The 25,309-nt window shown below is 42.0% G+C and overlaps 1 protein-coding gene across 8 annotated transcripts in view; it reads right to left on the bottom strand.

Moving 5' to 3' along the window:
- BMX (BMX non-receptor tyrosine kinase) overlaps positions 1-23,717 on the bottom strand; it is a 53,454-nt gene extending 29,737 nt beyond the window's left edge. For 6 of the 8 annotated variants that reach the window (XR_003003182.1, XR_003003180.1, XR_003003181.1 and 3 more), the window contains exons 1-9: positions 23,571-23,717; positions 15,722-15,868; positions 14,575-14,679; positions 12,538-12,619; positions 8,302-8,421; positions 5,735-5,799; positions 3,381-3,556; positions 1,817-1,888; positions 1,100-1,153 (exon numbers count right to left, since the gene is read on the bottom strand). Coding sequence is in view for 5 of the 8 variants with exons in the window: in XM_024744125.1 (XP_024599893.1) it covers positions 1,100-1,153; positions 1,817-1,888; positions 3,381-3,556; positions 5,735-5,799; positions 8,302-8,421; positions 12,538-12,619; positions 14,575-14,679; positions 15,722-15,868; positions 23,571-23,573 (824 nt within the window). In the remaining 3 variants the exon portion in view is untranslated. The remainder of the gene's footprint in view (positions 1-1,099; positions 1,154-1,816; positions 1,889-3,380; positions 3,557-5,734; positions 5,800-8,301; positions 8,422-12,537; positions 12,620-14,574; positions 14,680-15,721; positions 15,869-23,570) is intronic. The other 2 variants (XM_024744122.1, XM_024744124.1) reach the window with 2 other exon arrangements.
- Between the last annotated feature and the right edge of the window lie 1,592 nt (positions 23,718-25,309).

Raw genomic sequence — 25,309 nt, forward strand, 5'->3', positions numbered from 1 at the left:
CCCACCCTCCCTATCCCACCCCTCTAGGTGGTTACAAAGCACCGAGCTGAACTCCCTGGGCTATGCGGCTGCTTCCCACTAGCTGTCGGTTTTACATTTTGTATCTCAGTCATTGTTATCTTAGTTTGAATGATTCCAGTAGTTGTTTTCCAGAGGGTAGATGCTGGGGAAGAAGCTACAGTTAAAGGGGAACTAGAAGGTGGTGAAGAGTGACATGTACTTTGTAAATGCTCTCACTGCACTCGTAGCCAATGAATCAATAACAGCACTCATACAAAACCAGAACTAGAAATATGTGTTATCCTAGTGTCCAACTGAATTGGTCGCTGTTGGGTAGCAGGTGTCTGAGAGATGCACTGTGCCATTACTCCCACCTCTCCTTAATGCCAGACTTTAAGTCCAGGAGACGATTATTTTGTCCCTATTTGTTGTCGAATGATAGAGTCTTAGATTTTGGAAAGGACCTTAACAACCACTTAAGACCACCCTGTCTCAGTATAATTGGGGCGATCACGCATTCTTATTTGCCCAGAGGAGTCCAGTTTATGCCTGATGTCCAGATGTAACATTGAGCAGTGCACTCTTTCTAAAGTGTCCTAGTTTGGATGTTCAATGATAAGGTCACTCTAGGAATAGGAATCTCTCAACATAAATGCTGTGATATTCAAGGCTTGGTTGTGCTACCTTGTAAAATTACTGCATCGTAACTAACTTCACAATTGGACTCAACACTAATAAGAGCCTTCAAACATCATCCTGGCAAGGGGCCTCCAGGGAAGAAATAATCAGCAGAAATGTCATGGGCTGTATCTATGAAGTCAGAGCGAAATGAAGAGGAGGCCAGGTATGTGATAGATCCCAGGAATATATGCAGCTGGTTTAGATCATCCAGACTGGGGAAAAATACTTTCATTAGTAACAACCCAGTTCATTGTCACCCATCCTCCAGATACATGGCCCAGAACCTCACATGAGTGTCTCCATGTAAATACAGCCTCCTGAGCAAGTTTGAACCATCTGCTTGTAACCTTAGGGGGAGAAAACAATAGAAACATCTATGTCTAGTTTTAGAGAAACACAGAGGACTTTCAAAACTCACTCATAGTCATCAAGGTTTTCCTCTTCTTCAGATGAACTTGACTCAGGGGATCCCCTTAAGAAGAGAGGGAATGACATGAATACCAAAAAAAAAAAAAAAAACCACCAAGAAATAATCCAAGTGCCTCACAGTGCCATATCAAATCCCACCCTGCTTTCATCCATGTGAATAAAATTTGGACTGTTAGCTTTCCCTTTTTTGCACTTGGGAAGGTGTCAGCAAAGTGAAGAGAGAATTGCTTAAAAGTTGAGCTCATGCCCAGTTTCATGAGAAATTGGCTCCTTGATACAGAAGGCCCCCAGGAATGTAGATTTCTTTGACTCTGTCAGAAGAGCGGGCTCGTGAAATAAATGAGGATGCTTCTGGGAGAGCCGTGATACAAAGCTAGAGAAAATCTTGGTTGTGTATAGAGCTATTCTCAGAGAAGAGTTACTCAGCTCTTCGTTGTTTTCCCTCCTGCTAGAGATGCCTGAGCCTGGTGTGTCCGTGTTCATGAGAACACCAGTGTATATCATGAACCATGGGTAGGAAATTTCAGCGTGACCCAGAAGCCATCAACTCAGACCACCTTCGGGGTTCAGAGAAGCAAACTACCTGGATTTGTTTTATATTTACCTTAAAAAGTAAAGGCTAGTTGCAAAATTATCACAAATGTGGTTAGTTTTCCTGCAAAAGGAAGAAATCCTGGGTGTAAAAGAATATCTGAATTTGATTTACCATGACATCTTTAGGGTGCTGTGATCTACAACATTTCTTTCCCTTTGGTTACTGCATGCCAAATCTTCACTGCTACAAAAAAGAGGGATACATTTCATAAATTGATGTTTATTTATAAATGTTAAATGACAAAAGTAGTTTTGTTAGATATGTTTCAGCTTTAACAGTTTGACCCATATATGTCACTTGGTTTGGAAATGGAAGCTAATGAGGCATTTTCACATTTTCATCCTTGCAGGGACTCCACTAAAAAGCAGTAGTTTGACAGGATGCCTAAAGAAAAGAGAATTTTTAATAATGGCTCATAATAACCCCAAACAATAGAAAACTTGGATTAATAAATCATCTTGACTGGGTTTGCCCTGATTTTCTTGTATGTATGCAAGCATTCTGTTGCTGATATATTTTAAAATAAGTTATTTTCCTCTTTGCTGTTATGATTGCAAAGGAAAGTCCTGAAAATACCAAACGATTTAACTCCATGTGGACACAGATGGATCTGCAGGATTCTCTTCATCCTCTGCCACCCATCATTTTATCTCTCTCATTTGGGGTGCAAAGCGGAGCATGGGGAAGTACTGACTTCTCCAAGTCCAAAGGCTGTGTTATTTGGAATGTAGGACCTACTTCCTGTTTGCCTTCACAGCCCAAGGTCTTTTTCAAAACCACACTTCAGTGAGTGCCTGGAGAAGCCCCAGCACAGCAATGCCTCCTTCCCCAGCTTCCCAAACAGCCTTGCTCGCGAACATAGCTTTTTCCCTTCAGTTCTTCATAAGAAAACTCTTATTTAAAAATGCTAAGCGAAAAAAAAAAAGCTAAGCGATTTATTTAGCCTTTTTGTGGTTTTTAAGAGCACGTGGAGAGTATCCATCAATTGTGCATCGCTTAGGTTTATCCACATGGGGGAATACTATACAGACATTCAAAGTAATCAGGCAGGTTGCACAGCACTGGGAATGTAATGGGCACCACTGAACTCTACAACTGCAAAATGACTAAGGTGGTAAATTTTACATTACGTTTTACCACAATTAAAACTTTAAAAAATTAAAAATTTAGTATGTTCTCATGTGTTCAAATGGGAAAAATGTCCCAGATGTTAAGTGAAAAGAGGAACTGGCAAAGAAGACTGTGTGGGCGAAGGTGTACATCCTGAGAAGGCAGCCGTGGCCTCACCTGATTGACTAGTCATTTGGCCAGTGATGCCGAAGTGCATTAAAAAGTGACCCACTCTAAGCTCTCTCAGACAGAGGATATAGTTTAAAGATTTGGTGTTCTGGAACACGGGGTTATTTGGAGGTGGAGGGGAGAGAAGGGAAAGGGAATAAAATGCTCGAGTATTACTTAGATCATTAGACATGATCATCTACATGGAAAGTCTGTGCTGCTGAGTCTCAGCAGGGCCACCGCTACCCAGGCTTCCGGCTCAGGCACCGAACATTTTCTCAGAGGGCATCTCTATCTCAGCTGAGGCCTGTGTGGACCGAGTCGAGGCTCAGCTCCAAGGCAGTGGGGCAGTGTCCACTCTGTGCGCCGCACAGCCAGACTGAAAGCTGGGGTTTACCTTTTCAGTCCTCTTACTTGCCACCAGTCAGGGCAGTCTTCTCTTGGCATAAACGGCATGTTGACGTTTGACTGGGAGCCACAGTTTTTCTTGGAGTCACTGTCATACTGAGCTGGAGCGGTGCTTGAAGATGGTTCATCCATCTTGGGAATAGGAACTGCTCGAGGAATCTTCAGCTTTGGAGGATAAGAGATTTTAGTACATCACAGTGAGGCGCAGATGCATGAACTGGGGACTAACAACCAAAGTATATTAGCTCTTAAATTTTAAAAAATCGGAAGGAAGGGAGGAGATTGGGCTCCTAAATTATCCTCTGCTCTTAGATTTGTTTAAAATAAACTTTATTAGTGTATAATTTACATACCACATACTATAAAATTCACCCTTTGTAAGGTTGAGCAGTCATCACCACAGTCCAGTCTTACATCTTTCCATCACGGCTGTAAGATCTCTCGGGCCCATTTCTAGTTAGTCCCCGTTCCCATCCTGCCCCTAGGTAACCACTAATTGACCTTTGCTTATTCTGGACATTGCTCTTAGGTGTTTTACAGGGCCATAATTTTCAAGCTTCAGGGCTGGAGCATGTATCCAAACCAAAAAAAAGCAATATCACTGATAACAGACTAAAACTCCCAAACCTTAAAAATTCCATCAGTTTCCTAGGGCTGCCATAACAAATTACTACACATCTGGTGGTTGAGGACAACAGAAATTTATTCTCTCACAGCTCTGGAGGTCAAAAGTCCAAAATCAAGGTTTCACTTAAAGGCTGTGGGGGAGGATCTTTGCTTGCCTCTTCCAGCTTCTGGTGGTTCTAGGCATTCTTGGCTTGTGGCATCATAAGTCCAATCTCTGCTTAGGTCTTTAAATGGCCTCCTTCTCTGTGTATCTCTCTGTGTCCCCTCATCTTCTTATAAGGACATCAGTCATTGAATTTATGATCTATCCTAATCCAGTATGATCTCATCTTGATCCTTAACTAATTATATCTGCAAAGACCCTCTTTACAAATGAGGTCACATTCTGAGGTTTTGGGTGGACATGAATCTGGGGAGACAAAAATTCAACCTATGACAATAATGGATTTCTTTATGTCCTTCATGTTGGTTTACAAAAGTTATATGGTTTTTACTTAGATAGAAATAGAGAGGTAAGTACGTGTGAATGTGTGTAGGTGAAAATAAGTACCCAAGGCACCACAGAGCTGATGGGTGGATGGAGATGCTCCCTTACTTTCAGGTGAGCTTCCAGAAAACCACAGGGAGGCCATTTTATGTGTCTCCTGGCATTTGAGGAGGCTGACACCTACCTGGGAAGCCTAAAAGCAGGGAGTGTGAGCCACATACAGTTTTACTAAGCAGAGCAATCAAGGTTTTGTTTGTTTTCCTGTAGGCCAACTCCACCCTTGAGTGAGGGTTGGCTGGGAGCCATCTTGAAAGGAACTCTGCCCTAGATGAGTGAATGGACCCAGTAGAAAGTTTGAGGGCTAGAAACCAAAGAGCTAAGGGTCAAGACATTTGCTCTGTCATAAAACTCCACCCCAGGGGGAAATCCACGGAAGTGTCCTGTATGATAAAGAATCAGCATTGGAAAACTGTCTCACCCAGAAGCCGCCACTACCAAATCATGATGGGAGTGGCCACGTATGACTGTCTCTTTTTCATTATACCCTGTCTTCCTGGGCCTCAATCCTGAAAGCGTCAGAAATCTCAGCCTCTCCCTGACCTCTCCCCCAAAGCAGGCTGCCCTCTGAATGCAGACTTGAGCCAAGGGAAGGGGGGCATGTTTTAACTTGAAATGACGTTTCGAGTCATGGGATTATAACATTGGATGGGTCACTTTAGAGGCTGTTCTCATGACTACTAGTAATTGGGAAGTTTTATGTCATCTGAGGTAATGACATACCTCAGGGACAGAGAAGAAAGCCCACCAAGTGGCTCTGAAGGGATAATGGAGGGAAAGAATTATATTCTGCTTGTGCCCTATGGGGTCCCATTCCTTTGCCAGGATACGTACACGAGGCAGACTTAGCCATGCTGGTGGTGAGGGAGGAATGTCAGCCAATAATAACTGCCTGTTATATGTGATGCCATCTTAAGGGCTTCTCCCACATACATCATTTTTTGTGTTTACAGGTTAGAAAAAGGCCTAGTCGTTAAATGCAAAAAAAACATAAAATGGTTCTTTGTTTGAATTTATTATTTGCTACTGCCGTGGCTGTTGGCGATAGGTCACGTCTTCTCTCTCTTTGCTGGGCATTCTGAATGAAGCCCATGTATTCCAGTCTTGAATTTGGCAACTCTTGGTTTATTTAATATATCCTGACTATGAAAAAAATGGAAATGTTGACTTACCACTCTGTCTGGGAAGATGGGAACTCTGTGTTTTTCTTCTTTGGGTTCAATGTGCAGATCAGCATCTGAAGAGTAAAACCAAGTAATAGCAGAAAAAACTTTAAATAAAACAAAGCAAAACACCCAATGTTATGAATCAAAAGAGTGAACTAGATTGTGTGAGCAATACTCCAGATTACATGAACTTAGAACATCTGGAGTGATTCTGTTGCTTTCCTGTATAATACCCAACTCAGATACCACTTCACCATTGATTATCAGTATCTTCCCAAGTAGATAAGAAATTCAAGGTCCTCTAAATTCTATAAACTGTTACTTTATACCACATTTCTACCTCGTCTCTGAGTAACAGATATCTAATCTCATTGGGTAGTATCTACGAGCCTAGGATTCAGAATCCATGTCTGATTCTTCTTTGATCAGCTCATACAAGATGCATAGAAATAGCTGATTTATAAGTGAACAAACTTGTCCTATGCTTCCCCCCACCACCCCGTTGTTAGGATACTTGTTGGTTTTTCTTTCTACTCACACATGTAGATAGACATCCAGGTTGTGAGGGTGAAGCCATTGTATGTCTTATAAGTGGGGTCGCCATATGGTTTATTGACTCAGCTGGAACATTTCTGACAGTGATGGGTAGGCTTTTAATAATTATGCTAGGTCCCCAGCTGCAGGCTGGATTGTCCCAAACAAATTGGGATGTATGGTCAACTTATTTGTAGGCCATATATACTTGGACAGAGGATGGTCCATGACATTTTGGAAACAGAAGGAAGCAAAGATGCCCAGCTGTTCCCTTCCTAGTAGATGTGCCTGCGGGCTGCCTTGTAGCTCAGCAGAGGAGGAGGCCGAGGGAAGAAGTGACACTTAGGCAGACAGACAATATCACAGCTGTCTGCAAGCCACGACACCTCTACTACGTTCTGTAGTTTTCTTCAGAGGCCGGCAGAGAGCCTTTGGCACCCAGGACACATGGCAGGTGCCATCCAGACAGGGCCCAGGAAGATAATCCCAAGGCAGTGCTCTCTCTCGCCTGTTTTCCTGCTCTTTACCAGGGAGTTAGGGTAGAGTCAGAGCTGGAATCTGGCCTGCTGAGTAATAATGCTGACCATAGACAGAATCATTGGGGTAAATGATTAATGCTGTAAGGAGACATTACTCTCTGGCCCTTCACACTGGAGGGAAGATCCATGCACAGTCCATTCTGTATAGTTAATTAAATCATTACAATTCATGAGTATAAAGGGCAATGTGATCTAATTAAGATGAATAAATATTCATTGTATAGTTTAATTGAGATGGGAAATACAATGAATATTTAGTCACTGATTTTTGTGTGTGTGTGTGTGTGTGGTATGCGGGCCTCTCACTGTGTGGCCTCTCCCGTTGCAGAGCACAGGCTCCGGACGCGCAGGCTCAGCGGCCAAGGCTCACGGGCCCAGCCGCTCCGCGGCATGTGGGGTCTTCCCAGACCGGGGCACGAACCCGTGTCCCCTGCGTCGGCAGGTGGACTCTTAACCACTGCGCCACCAGGGAAGCCCTAGTCACTGGTTTTGTTGTAAAATTACCCATAGTAACATTAACACGATTGTCGGGGGTCAATACTATTGTAGGGTGAATTTGAATAATATTTCTCATCCTTGTTTTACAGTTCTTGAAGTTGTTACCATGCAGCTGATCTCATTTAATTCTTTAAAGTCATTATAGTCCAAGCATAGTTTGTCCAGGCTGGTAAAATAAGCCTGTTACCAAAATAAGTTCTCCTTCTTATTTATCAACAACTTCATGTTGTTAAACAATGATACACTTCTAAAATATATGACTGCTTCATGTAAGTATCCTGGTGATAACAGTAGGACCCCGTAGGGCACAAGCAAAAAACAGCATAATTCTTTCCCTCCATTAGCCCTTCAGAGCCACTCAGTGGGCTTTGTGTCCCTGGATAAAGTGTCAGGCAGATTTCCCTGGGAATAAAACTCTGGGTAGAATCCGATTGCATGTAAAGCAAACCCTACGCTACTTTCTGTGATGTTATTAAGAAATCAGCAGACATGTACAGAATGGCAAACCACGTTAAATATGTCTTTGAAAACTTGGCCATCCATCATTTTGGTATATATGGTGATTAAAAGTGTTACTTAAATTTTATCCTTGGACATATTTTTGAAAAGAATGTTGGTTTTTTAAGTTTATGATGTTAGTTTTTGCACCATGGTGATATGTTCACCACGTTCTACCCATCTGGAGTTTATCTTCAACCAGGAAGAATTTTGGGAGGAAATAAACAGCTCCTTGCTTGATTTATGATTTCCGTTTAAAAATATTTCTCATGACATGAACGAATGGCAGATGTTCATATTGTTATTATTTTAAGGAACATGACTCAGTTGACCCTGGAATTAGATTTCATTTGCTAGATATCATGCTCAAGGCTGGATATTCATGATGCTGACCAATCTGGCACATCTTGTTTTCCTGAACTGGCGAGGTGTTCTGGCATTTGCCAGGTTTGCCTAAAGGGCATCGTCCACCCAGGGTCCAGCCCAGCAGAGGGGTCACATTACATGCTTCCCAGAGAGCACATCCGGGGGCAGCTTTGCAGCTCTGCTGGCAGCACAGGAACTTTCCGCACACGAAGAACCCACTGTGGTACTTGATCAGCAGATGGGGGTTGCCCCTTATCTCTGGGGAGCAGGCAGGAAGAAAGCACAGCATGAGTAAACGTTGGCCCAAGAGAAGAAACACATTCAGTAAGTGCTGTTATCAGAAAACAATGAAAACCTCATTTTGCTAGCAACCAGCCTAAGGGCAAATGGTTCCCAAAGGATGTAAGTCTTTCCCTCAGAAGTTACAAAGCCAAAAAGAAAAGTCTAATCATGTTTTAGTAAGAACAACACAATAACTTCTATCAGTCTTTAAAAAATACTGCTAGAAACTACATATACGCATCAGCTTGGTGTTAGGATTTTAGAGTAGGACTAGATCTTAGCAAGAAGAAAAGAAGTTTCCAATAAACATATACTCCCCCCGCTTCTGCTCTTTATTTTGAAACATTTCAAATGTGCAGAAAAGTTGCAAGAATAGTGCAGTGAATGTCCATATACCCTTCACACAGTCACCAACTTTTAATTGTTTGCCACATTTGTTTCATCTCGTTTTCTCTCTGTACATACACATTATTATTATTATTGAAATTTTTTATCATTATTATATTTTGCTTAACCATTTGAGAGTAAGTCACAGATATCATGACCTAAATAATGTCATCCATCACTACTTGAGCATGTAACTTCCGTTAACAAGGACATTTCCTTACATAACCGTAATACAATTATCAAATTCAAGAAAATTAACACTGATACCATACTATTACTTAATATATATTTTGTATTCAAAACTTTTCCAGTTATTCCAATAATACCCTTTGTAATCATTCACTTTTTCTGATCGAGGATCCAGTCTAGAAACACACAGGGCATTTAGTTATCTAGTTTTTCCTGAGCTAGAACAGTTCCTCATCCCTTCTTGGTCTTCCGTGACTTTTGACCTGTTTCCACTAAGGAATAAATGGTTTATGGGGCTACTTTTCTAGAAAGATGTGCATATTTAAAAAAACCATGGGACTAGGGCAATGTTGAATCCAAAGAAACGAAATTCTAATATTGGAGTATAATATTGTGTCTGCAACAAATTCACCTCTCTCGAAATACAGCATAGAAGCCTACAAGGTCTTAGTAGAGAACAGTTCAACAGGATTCTCCGGGTAGGGAGGGCTGGTTCTCCGTGTGACTTAAACTCTTTCCTTCTTGATTTTGTATTCATCTTGAGGATTCCTTATTTTGATCCCAGGAGAACTCCTGGGATCAAAGTCCTGTGGCCCGACTCTGGGCTGGAATCAGGAATATTCCAAAGAGTTGATAGTCTTTTGCTTTTGGCAAAACTCTGCTTAATCCAATGGGTTTGTCCCTGTACAGTAGATTTTCCAAATGGAATAATAAACTTTAATATAAAGTAAAAAACAAAACAAAACAAAAACCAAAAAAACAAAAAAACCCCCTTCTTTACAACCATGACTCAAGGAAGTGTTTGGGGATAATAATATCTACTTTGCTGGGTCACTGGGAGGAGGTGAGCCAATGTATGTAAAGCATCCAGCACAGTGTTTGGCTCAGAGTAGGTGCTCAATGAACAGTGGGCTTTAATGATATCATTCCCTTAGTTTAACCCAGCTCAGCTTAGCTGAAAACTCTGGCATAAAAAAACTTTACCAAATATTAATGGGAAATTATTACAAAAGTCACAAAAAGCAAAAGAAGTTAAGATTACAAAACACTAGTTTCTGACCTTGGTCCCAAATGGTCATTGCGGTTCCTTGGGCACATTTCTTGCCTTCCTGCTCTATAAGCTCCTGGTCTCCATGTACCAGGATTCCTATTATTTTCTATTACATAGATTTGGTTTCCTGGGGAACTAATTGTTTTGCAGCCAAGTCCAAAAGTCCACATTGCAACACTCCCACCATCTAATAATGACAATAAGAGGAACTCATGTATTGATATGTGTCTAGGACCTTACATTTACATATTTTCCCTCACACCATCTCATTTCACCTACTCGGCAACCCTGGGGGGAGCTATTACTGTTATCATGGCTCTTACAGAGTCAGGTAAACTGAGGTGCAGAGAGATGGTGTAACTTGCTCAAATTCACAAATCTAGTCAATAGCGTATTTGAGACTCGGGCCCAAGCTTTTTCTACTATATTCCAACGCCCAGATGCCAGCTTCCCTGCCAAACCCCCCTTCAGTTTTGATTTTTGGAAAGAAGGATACAGTTTATTCGCATCTGGTCAGCTGAATTCAGAGCCACGGTAGCTGATCTCACTCACCTTCTCTCTTGCTGTCTTCCAGCACAGAGGCTGGAAAAGCCATATCCTGTGTTCCAGCTTCCTTTGCACACAGAGATGGCCATGAGACACAGTTCTGGCCAACGAGACACGAACAAAAGTTTGCAGAGGGGCTTCTGGGAAAGCTCAAGAGCCTTTCTGGGAACCTCTTAAGGGTGGCAGAGCAGAATCTAGAAGGAGCCAGGGTTCCTACTGACTTCATTGAGCTGCTGCGCCAGCCCTAGGTTTGCTTACCTCTGGCCATGGAAGAGGAACAAACATGTATCTGTTTCAGCAACTGTTTGGTCTCTTTTTACCTGCATCCCAAAGCATTATTAAATGATACAAATGGCTTACTATGCACACGGCAGCCTTAGTGATAGGGTCTCTCTGCAGCTTATGAGGGGCTAAGAGGTTCACTTCTGCTTCTCTCTCTGCTTTCCTTTTATGTTCCATAAGCCTTCACATGAGCTGCCCAGGGCCCACCCAAACCTGCCTACCATATATAGTTCCAGAAAGACCCACACAGAACCCTAGTGCGTGACAAATAGCTGCACACAGGGGGTGTCTACGTAGCAACTGCCCCTGGCAAATCCCCCCAAAGGAGACTGAATGGGAAGCAGCATCTTCGAGCTCCTCCCGGAGGCCCCGCTATAACACAGTGAGTGGTTCATGTTTGTGTGTCGGACTCTTTAATGTATTTATGAGTCATCCGTTTCTGGCTCGTGAATGCTCTAGGAAAAAAGAAATCTGATCTCCCATTTTACAGGTCAGGAAACTGAGACCCAGAGACGTTAGATGGTTTTATAGATGACACAGCAAAGCAGCACTTGTTCGCAGATTTGTCTGACTCTAAGAAGGATGCTCTTCTTACTTCAACAAGCTGGCGGCAGGTAGAGGGAGGCTTTTCTCTTACCTGGACCGCTTGATTCTCCTACAGAATAGGTTGCTAAACCCTTTCATACAAAGGGAAAATTAAGCCCTAGGAGTGAAAAAGGACGTATTTGCATTGAAGTAGAGTAGGTGGTTGTCTTAAGTGGTGTAATTTGAGGGGTAGTGAGAAGAGCCCGAATCTAAGATGAAGTAAAACCTTCCCCCATCTGGGAGCTTAATATCTGAAATTTCACCAACAGAGTCACTCGTTTGAGTTAAATATTGTCCTCACACCATAACCCACCTTTAAAATAAAAATATCATGGGGAGAAACGTCATAGTGCCAAATTAGTAATAATTTTCTCTCTTCTGTCAAAGGTTGTTACCAGGGCAGCCTAAGAATCACTAAATAAATGTTTCATGAAATTCCCAGTTTTGCCTGGCATTTCTACTGTACTGTTTAAAAAGTTGGGTTTGGGTAATTGAATTATGTGTTCTCCATAATTAGGTATGTGACGTTTGCCATGTCTGTGTAATTTCACTTATCTGAAAAATGGAGAATAGTATTATTACCCCTTGCCATGGGGTTGTCGAGAGGATTACCTAAGAAAATGTTTCCAACTACTTGACACAGTAGCTGGCAAATGGTAAGTATTAGTAAGTATTAGACATAATTTTCTGTAAATACCCAAAGTACAGTAGCTACGGGACCCAAGAGAGAGCCCTATGAGGATCTAGACTTTGCTCTGATAAAGGCAAGCACAGTGGGTGGAGAGCAGGTGGTCTGGCTTCCTCCTAGCTGTGGGGAAGGCACAATAGCCAGCTGTGTGCTGGGCAGGAAAGGGAACACGATGCCCAGGCTTCCTCTAGGTAACAAAGCGAATGCAAAACAAGGATGAGTGCAGCACATTCTCTGAGGTTGGTAGGAAAATCAACAGATTTCTCTATTGGTGTTAGGCCCTTTTATTGCCATATCTTTCCTCCACTAAGCCTCGAAAGAGCTCAGTCAGAGACTCCCTTTGATGACATTTTTAAAAACTTACCTTTTTGTAATGCTTTCAGCCACTGACTTCGGCTCTCTTCATTTGACGCATACACATAGAGAAGCCCATCTTTATAGACAATCTGGAAAGGAAAAGATTTGGTGCATTTAGATATAATTGTGTTATAGTTCACTCTGGTACAACTACAGATTTTTGTTATCCAAGAGAAACACTGAGTTTGCCTATATAATACACATTAGCTCTGGAATTAGATTTTTAAAATCTAGTTATTTTTATCCTCCACCCCTCAGTTTATTTTAGCCCAGACACCTCTGCGCTTTGGAAAATGACAGCAATGATGCATCTGACAGCAGGGAACATTGAGGCCTCAGCAGGAATGCCCTGGACCATGGAGAATTATGAAAGTATAAAATGTTAGACATTACAGGTGTCTTAGAAGTGTTCTGGTCTAGCCACCGACCCAGTGCATGACTGTATTTATAGCCCACTGGAAAGTGTTTATCTGCTCTATCCTTGAAAATATGTTCAGGGATGGAATGTCCTTTACTTTTGCTATGCCATCCTTGCCAATTTCCATTCATTCTGATCATTTTATGGTTCATGCTTATATTGAGTGAAAATATGTCTTCCTGTTACTTTACTCCCTTGGGTCATGTCCCACCCTGGGAATCCCCAGTATAAGTCATTTTCTATTCCTTATGATACTTGGTGAAATGTTTGAACATTCCAGTGTCTGGCCCAGATCCTTCTCTAGTTTATTCAGCTTTTGTGGGTAAACAATACAGACCATTTATTAAATACCAACTAGTTTCTGGGCTCTTTCCTAGATAATTTAACATTTTAATTCCCTTTCAAGTCTATAAAAATATATGATTATGCCCACTTTGCAAATGAAGAAACAAACTCAGAGAGAGGTTGAGAAGGTTGTCTATGGTTACACAAACATAAGCAATGGGGCTGGGAGCTCTGGCGTTCCAAAGCTCATGTTCTTTTGAGTATTCCATGCCATGGTGATACTCATTTGAAGCATCTTCCATGAGCACACGCTCCTCCGGTTTTTCCCAATTGGGCAATGTTCTTTTTTTTTAAGTGGGAACTATGGACTGTTCACTGAGTGGATTATTTCATTTTATTTCATTTTTTGGCCACTGTTCCCTCATAGTAGCACAGGGTAGTCTGACCATTGGAAGAACAGTCTGTCTGTCTCTAGAGCAGAAAGATAAGTTTTCTTGATATAATAAAAGTAGGGCAAGTGTTAGATCAAGTCACTTCCATGGGGTACTGTAGGCACCCTCTCCGTAGGAGACCAGTGTTTGAAATACTTCAGGGTAAAATTCAAACTCCTTAGCGTGCTATGCAAAGCCATTTGTGATATGGCCCTGGCTACCTCTCCAGGCTCGTCTCTCACTCTTTCACGGGGCTGCTTAATTCTGAGCACCACCCGGATTTCTCCAAACGTGCCACACTGTTTCACCTACCAGGGTCTTGACATCTGCTGTTTCTTTGGTTTCGCTGCCCTTCCTGTTTTTGCTGGGCTAAACTCCCATTGTTCTTACCAACCTGAGTGCCACCTCCAACAGGAAATCTCCCTGACCTCTTGGAGTGAGAAGTGCAGCTTCTCCGTTCTGGGACACCATGGCTACGCTGCCACCTTCGTCTTAACACTCAACTCCCTGCATTATAATGCTCTGTAAATGCCTTGGGGATAGGGGTAGTGTGCCTAGTACCTTGTAGCATATTGGAAATGCTGCGCAATGTTTGATGAAACAGATCATCAGACCCCAAGGCAAGTCAGACCACTAAGGCCTACACACTCATCTATCTATCTTTCTCTCCCACCGGGGAAGGCAGCTTGGTGGATAGAATTTAAGCAAACTGCCCCAGTCCCATCTGGGGATGTTCCAGATTCAGAGAGAGGTTGAGAATGCTCTCTATGGTTACACAAATATAAGCACCTGCCATTGTCTTAATGAATCATTTAGCAACATCTTTATTTATCCCCCCAATACTGAGTTCATAATAGAAAATATTAAAAGAAGAGCCATCCATCCGATGGAATGTTATCCCTCCCCTTACCTGAAATGGGTACTGTCTCTCCACGGGGGTCTGCTCCTCAAGATTTACTTTCTCCACACATCTGATTTGCTTAATCTCAATTGATCCCTTTCTGCTGCCTCTTTTCTGAATTAAAAGGAAAGTATAAGATGCCTCACGTGATATACAGTGGTGCACAAAGAACAGAACCAAGTTAACGTTACACTTAGGAGGGAGATTGGGAGATGAGATGGGCGCGTGAGAATCATTCCAGTTATTCCATAATAGTCAAAATCCAGTGATGAGAGCGTATGTTTTTCGAGTGTGGACATAAACTCCTCCAAGAGCAAGTCTTCAAGCAGCACTTAATTTTTTTGGTTAATCTTGAAACACATTTCAGATCACCTGCCATATGGTTAATCTATTCAGGAAAATTAAGCATCTTCATCTTGTTTCAATTTTATGACAGTATTTCAGTATTTCTACTGTGATAGAATTCTCAGCTGCACAGAAATAGTCTTATTTTCAGCATTTGTTAAGACAGGGTTTCTCACCTTCAGCACTATTCGGGGCCAGATGATTCTTTGTGGTGGAGCCAGCCTGTGCACTGTAGGATGTTCAGCTGCATCCCTGGCCTCCACCCACTCGATGCCAGTAGCAAACTGCCCCCCTCCCGCAGTGATGACAACCAAAAATGTCCCCAGCCATTGCCAAGTATCCTTTGGAGGGCAAAATCACCCTCAGTTGAGAACCACTGTTCTAAAGTTACAATTTGCCTTAGTAAAGTTGAGCAATGTTTGAGAATGCTTTATCTTGAATTAATTATAACTTGGCTAAGAAAAGACAATGTGATGAGTACAAGTTGATTTTTACTGTGTTCGCTAAGAAATCTGATGTTTCCTTATATTAAGCACTTAATGGAGACTTGAGAAAAATAAGTAGCATTAAAAACAATGAAATAGGGCTTCCCTGGTGGCGCAGTGGTTGAGAATCCGCCTGCCAATGCAGGGGACACGGGTACGTGCCCCGGTCCAGGAAGATCCCACATGCCGCGGAGCAGCTGAGCCCGTGAGCCATGGCCGCTGAGCCTGCGCGTCCGGAGCCTGTGCTCCGCAGCGGGAGAGGCCACAACAGTGAGAGGTCTGCGTACCAGAAAAAAAAAAAAACAATGAAATAAATAGGGTCTCACCATTTTGTCATATTCATAGTAGGAGAGGTTTGTTTTGGTCAAAACAAAAAGCCGCTCTTTGTAATTATTGGGTGACATTTTCTTCTTTTGCTGTGACCTTTTGAGAAGAAGTTCTTCTAGAATGGATTCTGTGTTCATATTGTCGTCCTAAATAAAATAAAATGATTAGAATGAATGTTGGCAGCATCTAGCTAGGTTGTCTTTTAGCTTTCATAATTTTTATTCAACTATTTCTCATTAATGAATAATACAAATAGTTTTTTTAAATTAGATTTAACAGTATAGAGGAAAATGCAATGAAGCAGGCTCTGTTCTTTTTTTTTTTTTTTTTTTTTGCGGTGCGCGGGCCTCTCACTGTCGTGGCCTCTCCCGTTGCGGAGCACAGGCTCCGGACGAACAAGGCTCAGCGGCCATGGCTCACGGGCCCAGCCACTCCGTGGCATATGGGACCTTCCCGGACTGGGACACGAACCCGTGTCCCCTGCATCGGCTGGCAGACTCCCAACCACTGCGCCACCAGGGAAGCCCTGAAGCAGGCTCTTAAACACACACATTCCTGCACTTTTTTCCTACTGCCTTGGCTTTGACGTGTTTAAATACGTTGATATTTTTATAGCATTTTATGCATTGTACTTATCTCCCACTTTGGATCATAAATTCACCATCTTCACACTACCTTCCAGACCACCATGTCAAAATTCTCCTTTTTCCTTAAACATTCTAGGGACATCTGTTGAATTGAATTGAATATCATCCAACTTTAAACAATCTGAACTCCAGACAGTTCATCGTGTCTGAAGGAACTGATCAGCTGAAATTTCTCTCCACTAATGTGGCCCATTGTTGGATCAAATTATCCAAACCACTTTGAGACTCTGATATTGTTGTAAATGACACCACAGTCCCTGAACATGATCAGCTCTTTAGCATAAAGGACTTGGGTATAATTTTCACTGTTTCTGAGCATAAAACATTTTCAAAAGCTGTCAAAAGAGATTTAAAAGAACTGAAAGAATTGGCGCTTCATAAACTAAAAACACTCTTGCTTTTTCTTCCAAAACTGCATAAAACATTAAAAGTTAAGGTATTTCTGGAAAATAAATGCATTCATTTTCTGGTTCTACTAAGACTGTTGCTTCAACCCTCTGTCTGGTATCAGGCCTAGTAATGAAAAGCAATGCTGAGCAGTCGGCCACAAGGGACCAACTTCCTTACGTTCTTTGCTTTGTGAAATCACGTGCTTATTAGCAGTCAGATGCCCAATCATTACTATCTTTCTTTGTTTATTGATAATCTGAAGGTAATTAACTTTACCACCTTAATTTCGACAGAGCTGAAGAAGTGTGCTTGTAGGTCTTTCGCTCTCAAGCTCTAGGCAAAAAGTCACTGCTCTGAGACACCCCACTCATTTTCCCTCTGGCTATGCCAGGGTCATGCATTAAAAAGAAGATATTTGCATCCTATCTATCACCTGATCAGGAAGCAGCCACACAGTCACTAAGGGGCATGGCCGCAGAGTATGATGGGCCCACTACGGTAGGAGTGGAAGAAAGGGAGACTAAGAAACTCTGCTTGGCGTTGAATAAACCACGGTCAGGCCCAGCCAGCTTCCCTCCTGACATAGGCTACACCACTCTAAAGATGGGAATCAAGCAAATCAGCTTTTATTATTTATCTACATAGTCAGAACATATCTATATTTTCTCCAAGGGCATTGTTCGTCTCCTAGGCAGAAGTAGTAGAAGTCTTAGCCATTAAATATAATAAAGACTCGGCCACTTTTTGCTTTGAATATTTTTACCTGGAAATAAAGTATAATTCTTTTGTGAAAGTAGAATGGGTTTCCTTTTGAGCCCAGTGAGTGCTATTCTCCATGGCCACTGGTTTATTTGTCCTGGACTCAAAGATGAGGCAAAGATCAGGGCACAGTCAACCCAGCCGGCCCTGGGAAGGCAGGGAGCACGCCTCCCTTCACCTTTGCCTCCGTGGTAACCTCTGCGCACACGCCTGTTCAGATAAGATTATTTTTTACACCCGTAGTCTATGGCCGGAAGAGAATTTGCTTGAAGACTTACTGAAACTCTGGAATGTCTACTTTTTGTGAGTTAAAGTTCCCTTTGGAGGAGCCATATCACACTGGGCAGAGGTGTAGGAACATTTTGCCTTTTAAATTTCTCCATGAAAAAAATTAACTAACAGAGCAGAAAGAGAACACTGTGAAAACTCTTGTCAAATGTCTTTTACATCCACAGCTAAAACATTCCTCCTCAAAGCAGAGTGGTAGTTAAATAGATCTGGTTAGTTGAATACAAAGTTAACATTTCAACACTTATTTTCAGACGCTGAATCAATTTGTAACATTAAGAGCACTGTTTTAAAAATGCAAATCCCAATGTCCAAGGTAGAGCACAGCCCTTCTCGTACTACATGCTGATACACATGCTTCTCTGCACATTCATCACATGAAGAATGGTTTCTTGGGGAATTTTATCTAAAAAATGAATATGATGAGCCACTGAAAGCACTGACAAATGAAATTCACAAAGTCGCTTCTGTATATTGAAGGGAAGAAGGACATCGAGTAGAAAGGAAGGTACCAAGTCCTCAAGAACATTTTCTAATAAATCTCCAAGAGTTTATACACGTCGTTGCATCTAATGAAACATAATTTGTCAAATGTTAACAAAAATGTTTATTCCAAATCCTGCCCTTTGTGAATTTTTTGGCTTTCATCTTTAAAATCATATGTGATATATGTTTATTCGACAAAAGCAAGAACTACAGACAAGCAAAAGAAAACAACTTTTTGGTGAACATACCTTTAGATTTTTTTCAAATTACACATGCAGGTGTTTATTTTCACACAAATGAGTTCACATGCTATGCATACGTGTCTGTAATCTATGGTTCTCATGTCACACACACCTGGAGCCACCTGCCTCTGAAGTCCTTCAAAGTTCCACTCCCTAAGCTGGATTCCAGAGCATCTTAACAAAGTTAAAGAACCCTGTTTTGATGACTCACACTTCTTTCACCTCCCGATCAGTTTCTTCTGAGACAATACTTGGTTCCTGATCAAGTTTGCACCTGCCTTTCTCCTTCTATTTGCTTCTATCCCTTCCTTGTACTTCCCTCTTCTCCTAGAGTAGCCTAGATTCTAAACTGGAGGCATTTCTATGGTGAGGACTAATTTTTAGAAATGGAACGTCTCTCGCCTTGTATTAGGACAGTAAGTCAACAGGGCTCCAGGGCCACTGTTCACTCAACCGCCTGTCCAGCGACTAGCAAACTCGGCTCTGCCTACCCACATTTAAGGGAAATTCAGTTGGGAAGGTGTTTTTTTTTAAACTAAACAAAATAAAATTTGATCCTAAAGCTAGAAACCAGAAATCTATTTCCATAGAGGATCTGGTGCGATTTGGCTGGACACTCATATATCACTACCTACATAGAATAGACACATCAATTTGCTTACCAAATAGCTCAGGCTGCCTATTTCCATAAACATATGAAACTAGAAAGATTAAAGTGCAGGGGAGGCCAAAAAAAAAAAAAACTGTCAGAAATCAGTACAGTATTTTCTATAAGGAAGTCGGCAACCACTGTGTAAGTTTTAAACATAAAAGGTGCATGCTGAATTAAACAGACTTGGAATCATTACGGTTACTTAGCATTTATAAGGAAATGATATCATGAGAGTAAGGAGTTCAAGCCTGCACATCTATGCAGCACACTTGATGTTGAGCCTACAGTGTGCTTGAGTGACAATGAACGGGTTTGAGAGATAGTTTCAGTAGCTCAGGGATATGCAAGCTTGCTGTGGGCTCGTAGACTCAGAAGCCTTCCAAGAGGTGACAGGACTGTCACTCGTGCACTGTGTCACCCTGACCAAGCCCCTTCCGTGCTGTAAATGTTAGTTTTCTCACCTGTGAAATGAAACGGGTAACTGCTCTTTCACTTTCTGTGACTTAAATGAGGAACTTTATGTGAAAATACTGGGCATGCTATGGGTACCCATAAGTTATTTATGATTAAAAGAGAAAAAGGTGGAGAGAAACAACTCAAGTTAGAGAGGAGTCCTTACTCTTTGCTACAAAAGGCCCGAGGAAGGAAAACTTATTATTTTTCTTAAGATAATTGAGAAAGATATTATGGAAGAGAGGGCATTCAGGTTGGACCTTGAAGGATGTGAGTGATCGCGGTGATGATAATCCTGGCTAACATTTAAGGAGGGCTCACGAAGTGCCAGGAGCTCTTTAAAGAACCTTAAAAAGATGCATTTGTTTACTGGTCACAACGGCCCTATGGGGTAGGCCATAAACAGCCCCATCCTGTGGGGTAAGTTGTAACAAAGCCCCCCTACGGGGTAGGTTGCAGCATCATTCCCTGCTTATAGCTGATGACGCTGTCACAGATAAGTAAACCAACCGGGCCACACTGCAAGCGCGCAGGAGCTGGGGTCTGAATCCAGGCAGTCTAACTCCATAGCCCATATTCATTTTATTTTATGTTGGAGAAATATAAAAAAAATTTTTAATTGAAGTATAGTTGATTTACAATATTATATTAGTTTCAGGTGTACAGCATACTGATTCAATATTTTTTTAGATTACATTCCTTTTAAAGTTATTAGAAAACAATGGCTCTATTTCCCTGTGCTGTACAATATATCCTTGTTGCTTATCCATTCTTTTTTATTGAAGTATAGTTGATTTACAATATTGTGTTAGTTTCAGGTGTAGAGCACAGTGATTCAGATATATATATATTCTTTTTCAGATTCTTTTCCCATATAGGTTATTATAGAATATTGAATATAGTTCCCTGTGCTATACAGTAGGTCCTCGTTGTTTATCTATTTTATATATAGTGGTGTGTATCTGTTAATCCCAAACTCCTAGTGTATCCCTCCCTGCCCTTTCCCCTTTGGTAAGCATAAGTTTGTTTTCTATGTCTGTGCCCAGCCCATGTTCTTGACCACAATGCAGATGTTAGAGAAGGATACGCCAGCTGTGTAACGCTCCTAATCAGAGAAGGCTCTAACCTAAATGTAGGAAGGCAGCCACAGGGTATCAAAGGTGGTAGGAACCCTAGAAGTCATTTTACAGATGCAACACTGAGCCCTGGCGGCCTAGGTGACTTAGCCAGAATCACGACACTGTGACTAGAGAGACACAGCCCACGGAGCCAGATCACTGGTGTCCTGCCTGGGACACTTGCCCACACCATCATGGCAATAAATACACTAAAAGAGATCTATGTGTTCAGCTAAATGTATGATAGCCTTGCTAAAGCCTGTGGTCTGGTAGAACTAGGCATAAATTTGAGCCTGACCAGATACACGCAGGGGAGCTTTTACTGGAAATATCAGAAAGATGTGACCTATAAATAAGGAACCTTTAGAGGTTCCTTCTTTCAGCAGGGACCTCTAAAGCAGTGTTAAATAGCAAAACTCTAGCCCATGTTTTGAAAATAGGTAAGAACATACAATCTCACAAGTTGGAATAAATTCTAAGTGGTGCAAAAGGGGCGCAGGAGTCAGGAAAGGAAGGGAGAAAGGGATGTATAGTTAATTGGGGCCATTGGATAGCTCCCTCAATTAAAATGTATATTCCCTGGCTGGCTCAGGATGGTGGCTTTAAAGCTTTATTTTTTAGAATTGAGAGATGAGGGTAGCAATTCCTTACCCCTTTATTTGATTTGGTTATCCTCCCTTACTTTACGTATCATTTACCTAAGATTTTGGTAGGTGTCAAGATATTAAAATAATACGTGTGGTGGGAGGGCAGTGGAGGGGGGAGGGCGGGAATTCCAGAAAGGGAAGGCGCTCCAAGTGCGGACTGGGATGGGGGCTCCGAAAGCCAAAATGGTGGACCTGTGGCAAACTCGACCTTCACATACTTGCCCAAGGGCAGGCCTGCTTATCTTCCTGCTAAATAACTGAACAAAATATGATGGTAAGTTAAACAGGAACAGAAACTTAACTCAGAATCAGGTAAAGTGGTTCAAAAATATAACTTTTAAGATGCTGGCCAAAGACAAATACCAGCTGCACAGAAGCTGACAGATCCCCGTTTCATAGGACATTTTGCAGGCGAGAGAAAGTTACAGTTGATCTCGGCATGATACGGACAGAAATCCTTTAACACTGATACTTGAATCCAGCATTTTGAAACACCATACCTCGGTTGCTCCAAAATGAATTTATGGAAAGCACACACTTTAGGAAGCCATTTTTGCACAGAGAATGCCAATGCCTTTCCTGTTAGAGCTAAAATTTGCTTTTGGTGTGAAGCTCATCTTCAGTGCCTCATAGAGCTTTGCTAAGGCCTTTCCTTCTTTTCAGCAACCTCTTTCCTTCTGCTCCCTCCCCTCTGCCCAGCGCACCCCTCTGGGCACCTTCCTTAGAAGAAAAGCAAAAAGTGATACATTCACATCCTAATATATCATGCTGAATTAGTTTAACACGTAACACTGCTAAGGATACAGGTTGGTGTGGACAAAAGCACCAAGATTTTGGGGGTTCAGATCCCTGGCCTGTCTCTGTGCTATGGCCTAGCACCCTAGTAGATGTTCCAGAAGCCTGCACCCCTTCCCCTCATCACTCTGTAGGCAAAGTTTTTAAAAAGACCATAGCAAAGTGTAAAAACTGGAGACAACGAAATGACCTCGACATAAACGTTTAGTCCTCACCCTCCTTCCCCCAGCCCCCTGGGGATAGGAGATATTGGGAGGGGAAGACACCTCACGCCTTCTCTCGTCAACAAGTACCTGCTCCGTGGCTCTGTTATGGCCTTGCAATCCCGGGACTGGTTACCTTAAAATCAGTTTGACTGTGTAATTGTGCCACTGATTTCTAACAAATAAGTACGTGGATGTGACTCCAAGTGTGGCCCACGGACAGGCAGTATCAGCATACCCTGGGAGCTTGTTTGAAATTCATACTCTCAGATCCCACCCCAGCCCTAGTGCCTCAGAATCTGCATTTTAGTGAGATACCAGGTGACCTATGTGCACGTGAGAGTTGGAGAAGCAATGACCTAGAGCACATTATAGTTGTACTACTTTTTAAATCCAGTGAAACCATCATGGTCTGCGAGAACTTTCAAAATTCTATGTATGTGGCTGCAACTGTGTGGTTCACCTCCCTCCCATCTTTCTACCTCCATCTAGAATACCCGCAGGCCCCTGACTTACGGAGACTTCAGGAAGCTAAGAATAAATATTCGTAGCAAAAAAAAAAACCATCATAAAGCACAGATAAGTAAAAGAAGGCATGACTAACATTTTTTTTTGTCTTTTGGGGAGCAGTTACAAAGCCAATGTGAAAAGTCACAGAAGGACCTATAATGGAAAATAATCTGAAAAAGGATAGATTTTTAAAATATGTGTATATATATATGTATGACTGACTCACTTTACTGTACGCCTGAAACTAACACAACACTCTAAATCGACTACACCTCAATAAAAAAAGTAAATAAAGGGGAAATAAAAGTCCTCAAAGGGCAATGGCTTAAGAATAGTATGGAGAAAATCAGCAGAGGAATAGACACAAAGCTAGATCAAGCTGATGGTGATGTACACACAACCTGACAGGTTCCCTGAACGAGATCTTGAGCTAAGAGGGAATTTCCAGTGACTCTTCTATAGCAGGCCCCCAAATGACATGGTCCCATCCAAAGCCCCCAGAGGAGCCCCAGCAATTTCACCTTCATAATTTTGCACTGTTTTTCTTAAAGCACCCCCCTCCCCCCAAGTTTGTGAACTTCAGGCTCTACAACACCCAGATCCGAACCTATTTTCCTGTAGGACGTGACGCTGTAGAGCCACCTGCCCTTCCACGTACCATTTTGCCTGGCTCTGTTGCCCGGGTCCACGGCGGTGAGGTCGCTCTGCTCTTGTAGGGACTCAGCCGCAGCTGTCCTCCTTCCAGCAGCCGCAAATTGCCTCACATTTTCCCGGCTGCTGGGTCAGAAATGGCTGCATTACTCAGTGCCCCCCAAGCGTTTATTGTCCTGCAAGGTCTTACACAATCCCACAGGAAACCGCGCTCAACACTTAGCCAATACTTGTTGACCTGATTGAGCGCAACAAAAACGGAGACAAAAGCATATTTCATAAAGGTTCCAACTTTGATAACTACAGCTCCTGCTTTTCCCAGGCAGCTCTCGGGTGCATGTGATAACCTCTCTTTGTTTGGAGAGTTCTGCGCTGGAAAGGACGAGAAAACATCTCGGCAAAGGCCCGCTTGTGATGCTGACTTCTCTCACACGAGTCAGGAAACCATGAGGTAACGCCAAAGTGTGCAGAGAATAAGCAATGAAAACTTCAACTCAACACTGGACCTGGCCAGGGAGGTCAGAGAGGATATGAGCGAGAAGGACTGTCAAATGATGGAAAAGGAGCACATTTCCACAGCTTAAATTAAGAAATCCAGAAATGGAAGAGAGATGGGTGTGGCTCACGTACCATGCACCAAAAGTGCAGTGAAAGGATGTGATTATCACTTGAAGGATTTATGATGATCACGCTAATGATTTATGACATCACAACTTTTAAATTTTATTTTTTATTAAAATTTTTTTTTGTTGAAGTATACTTGATTTACAGTGTTGTGTCAGTTTCAGGTGTACAGCAAAGTGACTCAGTTATACATACATATATATATATATTCTTTTTCCAATTCTTTTCCATTATGGTTTATTACAGGATAATAATAAATATAGTTTATTATTGAATATAGTTCCCTGTGCTCTACAGTAGGACCTTGTTGTTTATCTATTTTATATAGAGTAGTGTGTATCTGTTCATCCCAAACTCCTAATTTATCCCTCCCCCCTTTCGCCTAGGGTAACCATAAGTTTGTTTTCTATGTCTGTGAGTCATAATATCATGGCTTTATTCATTCTGCCATCTTCTCCAGTGCACACTGACTGTATGTAATCTGTAATAGGTCTAATGACTTATTTTAGGTTCAGCTATGGATGGCTGAGAAAATCATCCTTTTGGCATGCATTGACACACTATATTAGCTTATAAATTGTTGGCTACTTAAACTTATTTGTAAACCTCTGTGTTGTGATGAAATCTTGGGTGGGCAGAGGATGGTGAAGCCCCTGACTTTGAAAGAGGTATTCCTTTGAGTGGACACAGGGTGAGCATCATTTCTATTCATTCGTTCAGTCTTATTGAGAACCTACCATCTACCAAGCATTCTGTTAGGTCCAGAGACACAGCAGTAAACAGAACAGCGGCAGCGCACATCTTCAGGAGGCTTATGTCCAGTGGAGGAAGGACTACAAATAAAGATTTAATTACAGTAGAGTGTCTGAAAAATAAATATTTCTATTTGAAACTGGAATTTGGGGAACGACAGAGTCCTTCAGAACAATTCAAAAGAGGAGAAATTACACCCTGATAGCAAATAAGTCACTGATGGATTCCACATAGGTCTCCATTCTCTAGGAATCAAGTAGGCAGTCATTCGAGAAATTGATGGTGAAGCAGAGTGACAGTGGCAAAGCACCTTGGCCAAATAAATTAATTCTACACTCTGCTAATTCACTACCTTTCCCACATGGCGAT

Source organism: Neophocaena asiaeorientalis, unplaced genomic scaffold (genome assembly GCF_003031525.2).
Source record: "Neophocaena asiaeorientalis asiaeorientalis breed wild unplaced genomic scaffold, Neophocaena_asiaeorientalis_V1.1 scaffold882, whole genome shotgun sequence".
Taxonomy (NCBI): Eukaryota; Metazoa; Chordata; class Mammalia; order Artiodactyla; family Phocoenidae; genus Neophocaena; species Neophocaena asiaeorientalis.